This window comes from Berghia stephanieae, chromosome 1 (assembly GCF_034508935.2).
Source record: "Berghia stephanieae isolate SIO BIC M18660-M18661 chromosome 1, UCSD_Bste_1.3, whole genome shotgun sequence".
NCBI lineage: Eukaryota > Metazoa > Mollusca > Gastropoda > Nudibranchia > Aeolidiidae > Berghia > Berghia stephanieae.
Window position 1 is genome coordinate 128599453 of NC_088360.1, and position 11525 is coordinate 128610977.

Here is an 11525-nt window from a genome sequence, read left to right on the forward strand (position 1 = left end):
ATTATTCTTCTTTGTTTTCATTTTCTTACTTTATTTTTTTTTCTTTATTTTATTTTTATTTGTTTGTTTGTTTGTTTGTTTGTTTAGTTGTGGTTTTTTTCCATCTGTTTTTTTTTTTTTCTTTTTGTTTTTTAATTTTATTATTTTTTAAAAAGATGTACCTATTTGGCATTTTTTCTTATAAACGCTCAGGTAATGATACAATTCCGCTCAGGTTCTACTAGAAAGTTTGTTATAATTGTTTGAAGGGCTAACGTATGGAATTTTTGTTCAACTGACATCATGGAGCCTACTAATTCTAATGCGAAGGATAACTCCACCAAAAAGCTATTTTTCGATAGTTTTTCATTCTTCAGAAGGTAGGTCTGCAAGCTAGGTAGAGTAGAGGTCGGAGCGACCACTCAACAAAAATGTAAACAAACGACACCCGTCTTTAATTCTGCTGTCCAATCGAATCGACAGTTGATGACTGTCATCGGTGGATTATTCATCAAATCATGCATTTCAATTAATGCAGAAAGTATTGATATCAGTATCAACTATCAAATCCTGGAGTGGTCTTGTTTGTCATGACATTCGACAAACAGCGGTGGTAATCTCTTGTCAACATCACTTGTTGATAGTGTGTGGTCAAAATAGCCGTTATCAACGAACACTCGATCACTAAGCCATACGCCTTGAGTGACTGACACACTGACACAGATCGCCGTCTTGTAAAAAGGAATCGGAACGAAAGAAGAGCTGTTATTACAATGATATATAATATGCCAGTCACTGAGTCACATTCATTCATACCATTTATATAGAAATAGAAGTAGCTACAAAAACACATGTAGAAGTAAACACTGAAAATAAGTAAGATAAAAAGAAGACAGGGAAACCGAGGATGAAAATTTACGCAGGACTTATCCCTATTACCATTTTCATCATCAGATATTTAACAGATTATGGAAATAGCCTCTATATCTGCCTCAAGTATGTCAGTCTCTCCCTGTTCCTGGTCTATGTGGCTGTCCCAATATTTGTCCGTGCCAATCAATGGATTTTACCCAAGGTTGTATTTTCTAACATGTGTAAGTATGATGACTATCGTGTATTAATATTGCAATTTAAATTTTACTATTAAGTAGGAATATTGACCTTTCTAGTCTAACATAGTCACATAGTGTTGCTGTGTTGGCGTGGTACATAGTGGCATAGTGTTGCTGTGTTGGCGTGGTACATATTCACATAGTGGTGCTGTGTTGACATGGTACGGTCCACTTTTAGACTCACTATATGACCTAAATTTGGTCCAAAGATCAACTCACTCTAGAGATTTTTGCTACTTTTCAAAATTGGAAAAAATTAATTAAAAATGAGCATGTCATGTACATAGATAGTTTTATTTAACTATCATTAACATGCAAAAACTAAAACCATTAGCTTTGATACAATGCCTATATTTTGTCTCATAAAAATGTAATGAATAGGCATGGGGTAAAAGTAACCTGTGTAAACTACGGATATAGTCAGTGTTAGGGTTGAGTGAGTTAAAGCAGACACCTTGACTGTAAACAGAAACAAATGAAATACAGGTCATCGTTTTTCTGCATGGTACTCGGGAGAGATGAAAAGTGTGTAGTTATCCGATTATGCAGTAATCTGATATGTGAAGGGAGACAATCCTTGCATATTTTAAGGCGTCAATAAAGATAGTGCTATTCTTGTTCTTGTTTAACGATTGAACATGAATGACAAAGCTCATAATGTTTAACTTTTACAGAAAAGTAATTGAAAACTGATTCATTGCTTTCAGCCAATCATTATGACAACACATTTGGTACCGCCCACACATGTCTTTAAGCACCTAACAATGCAGTGCGCCCTGCACCTCAGCCTATTGTGTAATTGACACTCGACAGTTTACTCAATTTTGAGTCTTGACCCACCACATACACCATAAAACAACGCATCGATCCAGTTCAAGCTTCAATGCCAAATTGGTTGTAATCGTCGGAGAGGTGTGAACTCTCAATAATGTTATGACACCTTACCTGGCCTGGACAACTCAACCTGTTTCAGATGGCGAGTATTGTTGTAACAGATCAGGGAGTTTAGATAAGATCCAATACTCTGCAGCGGTCATGTCTGTGGCTTGTTGTTCACCTTACTCCCATTTACAGGACAGGTTGTCACGATCTTAGAAGCGTTGTATCCAACCTGCTGATGGAATGAAAACAAATATTCGCCGTGATAGTAAAGAACAGCAAAGCAGCAGGGATAGACAGCGTATATCCCGATATTGTGACGCATCTGAGCCCCAGGGCACGGGGCCTGGCTGGTGGAGGCAATGTCTGACGTCCTTGCAAAAAGGAAAGCTCCCACAAGTGTGGAAGCATGCAAAGATAGTTGCCATCCTGAAGCCCGGGAAACGGGTGAAGGAGGCCGACAGTTACAGACCCATATCTCTAATGAGCTGTCTTTACAAATTGTTGGAGCAAGTTCTATTAAACCGATTGGGGCCAGTCCTAGACGCTGCCCTGCCACCCGAGCAGGCGGGCTTCAGGGAAGGGAGGTGCACCACGGAACAGGTCATTGCCCTTACAGAGCATATTGAAGCAGGGTTCGAGAGGAAACAGCATACAGGTGCTGTATTTATAGACCTATCATAGACCTTTACGATGCGGTCTGGTGCAAATGATTAATGCTCAAACTTGCAAAGATAATAAGGTGCAAAAAGACCTTGAAGTTGTTCTCTTCAATCTTAGGGGAAAGACAATTCCACGTCGGCTGGGAGACGCTACGAGTAAAGTAAGGAAATTGAAGAATGGGGTCCCTCAGGGTTTGGTACTAGCACCAATGTTATTTAACGTTTACATTAGCGACATGCCGAACACTTCCTCCCTGAGGCTGGGATACGCGGACAATTGGGCACTCGTTACGCAAAGTAAAGTGTGGACCCGTCTAGAGAGCGTACTCAGCGAGGACGTCACCAGACTCAAGACCTTCGACAAGTGGTACCTGAAGATGAACACTTCAAAAACCATGGCCACACTGCATTCCACCTATGCAGTGCATTGCACACCCGCAAACTGAACGTCCTCGTCAGGGACCAGCCACTCCCATATGAGCTGCATCCAAAATACTTAGGGGTGATGCTGGACCGCAGCCTTACTTATCAGGTGCATCTCGAAGGAGTTGCCAGGAAGATAGAGAAACGCAACAGTCTTCTGTGGAAGTTGGCGGGATTTACTTGGGGTGCTAACCAACCACTCCTGAGAATGTCCGCTCTGGCACTATGCTATTCCACCGTGGAATATTGCGCTCCAGTGTGGGGTAGAAGCTGAAATGTTGAGAAGGTAGATGTAAAACTTCGCAAGTCAGCGCACATAGTGTCAGGAACGCTGGCAACAATGCCTAGAGAATGGGGCTCGATAATGGCAGCAATCCAGCCCCCCCCCCCCCCCCCCCCCCCCCCCCCCCCCCCGATGTCCGAAGAGAGATGATTACGGCAAACTGGCTAAATAAGATCAGAGAGAGAGGGAATGGGTAACCCCTCTGAAGCGCATTATGGACAGTGCCCCCGTTTCGAGCCGAAATAAGTCCCGGCAACCCTTGTACGCAGCTTCCCTGACTACGGACAGAGATGCATATATGAGATGGAAGTCGGTTTGGATGAATTAAATCCCTCTAAGCTTGGTGAGAAGTTGCCAGGCTTCGATACCAGTAAGAGGAGACAATGGTTGGCTGAGAATCGGCTTTGGGGAGCTGCCTCACGGCAAAAGCGCTTCATCAGTGGGGACTTTCCAACTGTCCTACATGTACCCGATGTGGGCAAGAACCTGAAACCGCAGAACATCTAGTTGAACGATGTGTTGTGACGATGCTACTGGGCGGATTCACGACGGTGCACGAATGCGGACCGGACTTTGCTGATTGGGTCGATCGTCATAACATAGTAGTGTGAGAACCATTAGAAGCTGCTGCTGCCGTGATAGTGCACGTCCCCAATAATTTATGATGTGTGAGAGTGTGTTTCCGTTGTCATTGATTTACACTTGTTGTAAAACAAAAATCTGATGAGAAAGGTAGAAGATTGCTGACAAAAAGCGTGCAGTTATGAAGATGTATTACATAAGGGAACGCGATGGCTGAGTGGTGTAAACTCTCTCTAACGGATTATGATGCCTTGCGTGGCCTGGCAAATGATGAAGATTCACCGTGTGGTAACACGTGATTAGCCTTCATAACAACATTATGGCACTATCGCATGTTCCTGATAATTTATGATGTGTGAAAGTGCGTTTCCATTGCCATTGAATTACACTGGTTGTAAAAATATTGGATGCGAAAAGTAGAAGATGGTTGAAGCAGAGCGTGCAGTTATTTGAACCTTGCGTTTAGTTATGGAGACCTAGTCAAGAATGGATATATCAACATTGTCGAGACCATTATAAAATGTCGATATAAGCTTGGTGACGATATATCAGTCATTCCAAAAAATGAAAGGGAAACAAATAAGAGAAGGCACAATAATAACAAGGGAAGTCAATCTTGATGATTTGGTGGCCTTTCAAAGGACTGATTTAGAAATTTATTATGGTTCACTTTATTTGATTTTAATAAGTTTGTTATTGTGGTCTGTCTCTGAAGAGAAAGAATATTTTTATGGACCCTTTCCTCAGCATTGACAAGGGCACTAAATAAGGAAGCGGCCTCGTGAAGCTGCTGCGCAAAGCAGTGTAGGGTCTTGAAAGCTACTATAGTGGGTTGGCCAGAAACTGGTCCCAATGGTGCACTATCCTCATCTGACTACATATTGGCAACAATGGTGGCTTCTAAAATTTAACTATTGTCAAGTGATATCGAGACTAAGTATCAGCAATAGTAGCATTGACCTTGCCGATATATCGAAACCGAGAAGCTGAGCATTGGCACTGAAGAGAAATTGAGAAAGTGATTTTTGGGGCGGCAGGGGGGGGGGGGGTGTTGGCGAGGGTAAGAAGTCAGCCTCATTTACTAAAACTCAGACCGGGGATTGGCTAGGGCAAAGACAGACAGTCTCGTTCATAGTGGGTGATGTGGGGAACATTTCTTATCAGCCTCTTTGTTGAAAGCCATGTAACGTTGGTATCGGGAATTCCATTACTGGCATCAGTATAAAAAAAAGCTGACGCAACGCGGGACTAAACTTGACTGCTGACATCACGGTTATGATAATGACAATTCAAGGGGTGTCATTGAACAATAATGTCGCATTTTCTTTGACCGTTATTTTATATCACAATGGGATATCTCTGCATTTTCATTTTCCTTGGCTGTTATGTTATAATTCACTGCAGGATATCTTGACAGTATATAGATTGTATTCATTCTTATTTTAGACAAATTATTGCTGGTATCAGTGGTTCACAACGTCGATATAACTGTCTTGTGGTAAAATTTATGTCGATATAGGTGATTTTTATATACTAATGTTATATAGCGAAAAAATGGACTTTGATGTCATGCCAATATAAGCCTGGTGTTGATTTAACAATTGTCGATATATCTGCTCTGCACTGTATATATCTAAAAAATTCCATCTCCCAAGATTAGCATGCAGTAATGCAATGCTTGCAGAAAAGCAATGACTACTGTAATAGAAGTTGCCTTTCTTCAACTCCTTGGAGACATTTTTCTATAAGGTCTATTCCAAGACTAGAACATCCCGGGCGTCAGGCTCACAAAGTGAGTTACTGCAGTTGATTTGCTCAGGGTCACACTTCAAAAGGTAAATTTGATTAAGCCACTTGGATATGAAGCAAAGACTTAACCACTGTGCCATGCTGCTTCCACGCAACTCAGGTGTCAAAGAGTAACCAGCTGTAGGCAGTGAGTGATTGTAAGTGTGGTAGTGCGCGTTCAAGTGATACTTATTATCATCATTATAATCAATCAATCCAAAACAAAAAAAATTGTTTATTCTAAAATAAATTATTTGTTGAAAATTGAAACTAAATAACAATTGTTTTGTTTTTTTCCCTCTACCAGTGCGATGGCCACCATTCACAAACTTATCCCAGCCCTGGGATTTTGGACTCCATAATGCCAGGAGTTTCCGTATTCGTGTTGATGACAGGGTTGAGATCGGTGCTTGGTAAGTATCAAAGTCTTTACAACAATTTCCTCTCTTTTGTTGTGAGCTTTTATATATATCACAATTAATATCCACTAAATGTTCTGGATGTGTATTCAAACTGGAAGCAGAAATGGACATAAAATACAACACTTACACACACACACACACACACACATGTTCTTCTTTCTTCTTCTTCGTTTCCATCATGTCACATGGTCAGTCCGGTCTGGTGAATGAAGCCCACAGTGGTCCTGAGGTCGTCCTCACTGCCGTACAGCTTCTTTGTGTATGGGGTTGGGTCAGGCCAGAGGTTCCTTCTCAACTGGTTGTACCTTGGACATTCCATTAGGACATGATGTCCATTTTCATTTTCAAGTCCGCAGTCACATTGTCCAGAGGCACCTGCTCTGGACATCCTCCACATATGTTCCTTTAACTGGTTGTGTCCAGTTCTCAGTCTGAAGATGATGACCTGTTCCTTTCTGTCGAGCACCTTGATTGGGTCATTCATGTTGTATTTTGGGTGCTTCTCTCTCCATCTCTGAGACTGGATAAGTTTGGCCATTTTGTTAATTTCTCCTGTTGAGTACGTTGGGGAGGGTTGCTGCATGCGACTGCCTGCCTTTGCCAGTTGGTCAGCGATCTGATTTCCAAGTATCCCACAGTGTCCTGGAATCCACTGCAGTACAATGTTGGTAAACTTGCTTAGCTTCATGAGGTCTTCCACCAAGGCGTCTATATCATCCGCAAAGGACATCATTTTATCCTCCAGAATTTTCTTAGCATCTGTTAAAATCACTATGTGTCTTGGTTTTTCATTTTCTGAGAGGATTTGCTTAACAGCTTCATGGATTGCATCTGCCTCTGACTTGTAGATTGAAGTGCGAGTACCAGTCGGTTTGCTGATCTCCTTTTGTTGACCATTTATGTGCTCGATGTGCACTCCCAGGCCCCCGCACGTGTGTTCTTTATTGCATGAACCATCTGTTTAGATTCTTGTCCATTTTTTTTCAGGGTAGTTTTGATCTATGCACTTCTGTACAGACTTCTTGATTTCTTCGCCGTGTTTTTGTTTTGTTGAAATGTCACCAACAGAAGTCTTGATTTTCAAGTGATTTTGCCTTTTCCAAATTGGTACTCTGATATTTGCTTTGCATTTTTGGGTCATTACTTCGTCAAGTTCGTGATCTTTTTCAATTTGCTGGGCTCTTTCAATAAAGTGTGATCTTTTCAGCCGCCTAGTTTTCTTTTGTTGCGCTCTAGCGTGAAGAGGCTGATCTGTCATTGTTTTCACGTCTGTGTATTGTTTCAAAATTTTTGATTCCCTTCTTTCTGATAGAGATGTAAGTCCTGTTATGGTTTCCATTGCATGTATCGGTGTCAATTTCATTCCTCCACTTATTATCCTCATGTTGCTGTTTTGCACTTTGTCCAGTTTTTCCATTTGAGTTTTGGAGCAGTTTCCCCATGCAGATATCCCGTATTCTAGCGCTGGTCTCACATATCCTGTGTAAGTTTGTTTCAGTATATTGGAGCAAGCTCCCCAAGTTGTTCCAGCTAGTTTTTTCAAGAGTTGTGTTCGCTTTACCCCAACTTTCTGACTGTTGCTGATTTGATTTTTCCATGTTAGTCTTGGGTCAAAATGGACTCCTAGGTATTTTGGTGCGTCGTCTTTTTCCAATTCATGGTCTTCAATATGCAGCTTTGCTTTTTCATCTTTTGGGGAGAGGCTAAATATTGTGAACTTTGTCTTCACTGCATTTATTTTCATCGCCCAGTTGTCAGTCCATTCTTTGATATTATCCAGTGTGATTTGCATCCTGTGTTGTGCCTTGATTAAGTTTTGGTCAGAGCTAATCAGAGCTAGGTCATCTGCGTACATCGACATTTGCACTCCTCGACATAGTGTTTCTCTTATATCATTTACATAGAGAAGAAATAGTGTAGGTGATAGTACTCCACCTTGTGGGACTCCATGTTTTAGTTTTGCTTCTCTACTTTTGTGACCTTTGTTGTTACTCTTGCCTTTCTTGTTTTTAGGTAGTTTTGTATCCAGTTGAGCATGTTATGGGATACTTTTGATTTTTGTAGTTTATATACCAGACCTTTTTTCCACACTATGTCGAATGCTTTTTCAAAGTCCACCCATACCACAATTTTTTTCTTTCCATCCTGAAACGAGTCTTCTATTTCTTGGGATATGTAGGTTACTTGATTTTCAGTACTCCCGTGTCTTCTGAAACCAGCTTGTTCATTTATAAGCACATTATAGTTTTCAAGATACCACATCAGTCTGGAGTTGATAATTCTTTCTACCAGCTTGCACATGCAGCTTGTAAGACTTATAGGTCGGTAATTTGCGGCTTCATTTGCTTGTTTTCCTTCTTTCTTAATTGGGACAATAAAAGCCTTTTTCCATATATCTGGTATTTTACCAGTTTTCCAAGTGCTGTTGTAGAGTTGTAATAGCTTTTTTTTTTCGCTGTCTTTCCAAGATGGATAAGCATCTCATTTGTTACTTCGTCTGGGCCTGGAGTTTTCTTTGTTTTTAACACTTTGAGAGAGCTTTCTAGTTCTTCCATAGTTAGATTCTTTGTCATAACTTCATCTATGGCTTCCTTGAGGTCCTTTTTTTGTTTTCTGCATTCTTTTTTAACTCTTTTCTTCATTTCTTTTTCTATTGTGTTGTCACTAATTTTTTTGAACTGCTCCATGAATAGGTCTGCAGCTTGTTGTGGACTGACAAGTTCTCCTTCTTTTTCCAAAGCGGGAGGGGCGTAGTGATTCGGTTCTCTATTTAGGGCTTTTGTAAGTTTCCAAAGTTTATTTCCATCTTTTTCGAAGTTAAGGCTATGCGTTTTTTCTTTCCATGCCATTTTGGATGTCGTTGCCATTTCTTTTTTAAAGGTAGCTTCTGCCTCTTTATACGCTGCAATATTGTCATCACAGGGGTCTGCTTCAGCCTTTTCTCTTGTTTCCGATACTTCATTACTTAACTGATTAAGATCGTCTGTCCAGAGTGGTATATAATTTTTTCTTGCTCCCCTTGGGATACTTTCTTTTGCTGCTTTTAGGATGGCCTTTGTCAGTTCTTTTGCACTTTTGTTGACATTCTTGGTTTTACAGTTTATGTTTTTGCAGTGGCTGTCTGTAAGTTGTTCAAAGCTTTCCCATTTCGCTCTTTTGTAGTTCCATCTTGGGATAGTTTGTGTTTTGTTTTCATTTTGATGATATAGGTTTGTGATGATTGGCCTATGGTCGCTACCACCCAGTTGGGGCTGTACTGTTCTATTTATTGTCTTTGCTATATCATCTGTGGCAAACGTAAGATCTGGGGTAGATGTGGTTTTCCACGCTCTTGAGAAATATGTGTCCTCATCTTCATCGTCATACAATAGTTGAAGTTTTGTTTCAATTTGCCAGTTTTCTACTGTTTCACCATGTTTGTCCATATCTCCATATCCCCAGCTTTGAGAGTGACTGTTAAAGTCCCCTAGTACCAGACATCTTTCTTCCTGGATTTTTATCTTGTCTAAATGAAGCTCTTTGTTTGGTGGGCAATAGCAGTTAAAAATCAGGAGTTCTTTCTTTCCGATACAGACTTTAGTTTGCTGGATTTCTGATTGCTCTTGTGTATCAATTTTTATGCCTGCGGTGGGGTAGTCGTTTTTTACTAATGTCATCATGCCTCCTTTGTGATCCTTTCTATCATGCCTTATTACCTGGTACCCTCTGATGGCAAATCTCATGTTGTCCGTGAGGTGAGTTTCTTGAATGCAGATAATTTTGATGTCCTGCTCTTTGAGTCTCTTTTCAAGGGCTATTTTCTTCTTCGCAACGCCCTCAGCATTCCATTGGAGGATTTTAATTGTGTTTGGTGTTCCAGTCGCATGTAACCTTGATCCTCCTCCCCTGGTTCCGCAAGATGAAGTCAAGGTACCACCAGATTGCTTGGGTGGGCCATTGAGACCCGGCACTAGGCCCGTCCGGCGGGATTCCACGGGCTTCGCACCACATCGGATTTGATTATTGTGACGTGTCATATTGGGATTTAAGCATGCAGTGGCAGTTTCCAGTTTCCTGTGATATTTGCGCCTTCCGGCCCCGCTGCTCTGTCTTCGGCGTGCTGTTTTTCAGGATTTGCTTCCTTAGCTTTGACCATCCAAGGTCTGTCCACAAGGCAGTGGCGGTTTTGTTTCAGAGTGTCCTTCTCCTAGATTGATTGCGGTCCCTGTTAGTGAACTCGATCTGTCCGGGTTTTTGTTCGGAGTGTCCTTCTCTTAGATGGATTGCGGTCCCCCGTTTACGAACTCCATCTGTCCGGGTTTTTGTTTGGAGTGTCCTTCTCTTAGATGGATGTCGGTCCCCGATGACGAGCTCCATCTACCCGTGGTCAGATGGTCTAAGTTGGGAATCCGGAAGGATGTCCTGTATAGAGTCAGTCCCTTTTCACCCTCCCCCACGTCGTGGACAACACCCACACCCAAGGGTGTGGACTAGGGGAAGCTGAATCGACGGTTGATTTCCTCCCTTCTTCCTTCCTTGTTGACGATGCTGACCGTTGTAGATCATTCTTGGTCTGGCCTCTCACTTACGATCATCGAGACACGCAAGCCCTCGACCGCGACAAGGTCATATGATCCACCGGAGACACACACATGTTCAACTCATACAGCACATATAGGAATGCAAGCGCTTGCCTTTTTACCATCAATGCTAGGCAATGAAACATGATTATTATAAATCATTGTACTGTGGTTTTTATTTATAATGCTGCCTAGCAATTTCATGGTTATGGAATTACATTTCAGTAGAATTTTGGGTCGTTTAGGACCTGTTTTGGGCACATGCAACATCACAGCTGAGACATTTTTGGCTTTTATTGTAGGAATAACTCCTCAGATGATTTGTAGAAAGTGTCAAGTTTATATTTTTGATACTTCTTTAGCAATGTTCCTTCAACAGTTTGCTTGCAGAATTATGTAGAAAAGTCTTATTAATGATCAATCCTTGTCTCTTTGCATGAGAAATGAGTTCTCTACCAACTGAGATATTGGAATTCCAAAGTCAAAGACAATCCCTCTTATTAATTGCTCATCCTATCCTTGAACGATTTTCTTAGTGTAATCTCTGCAGTAAGAGATTTCAATTCAGCTGATTTTCTAACATTAAAACCTTTTCTTCATAAGTATAAGCCATGATGCTTCTCAAATATAATTAAATTTGTCTATACACTATGACGTCCTGACGGTCTTACAGAATTCTTTCCATATCAGTGGAGAAAAGGGGAAAGCTATTCATAGCTGTCTCACGGTTGGTGGAAAAAAGTGAAAGCTATTCATTGCTGTCTCGCAGTTGGTGGAAAAAAATGAAAGCTATTCGTTTTCGTCTCACAGTCACTGAGTTTGGGACTCTAGTTGTG

The 11525-nt window shown here is 41.2% G+C and overlaps 1 protein-coding gene across 1 annotated transcript in view; it reads left to right on the forward strand.

The window, feature by feature from the left end:
* The first annotated feature begins 174 nt into the window (after positions 1-174).
* Positions 175-11525, forward strand: part of LOC144963121 (lysophosphatidylserine lipase ABHD12-like) — a 29121-nt gene continuing 17770 nt past the window's right edge. Inside the window, exons 1-3 of the mRNA XM_078896785.1 lie at positions 175-359; positions 934-1073; positions 6016-6121. Coding sequence (XP_078752911.1) covers positions 283-359; positions 934-1073; positions 6016-6121 — 323 coding nt within the window. The 5' untranslated portion in view covers positions 175-282. The remainder of the gene's footprint in view (positions 360-933; positions 1074-6015; positions 6122-11525) is intronic.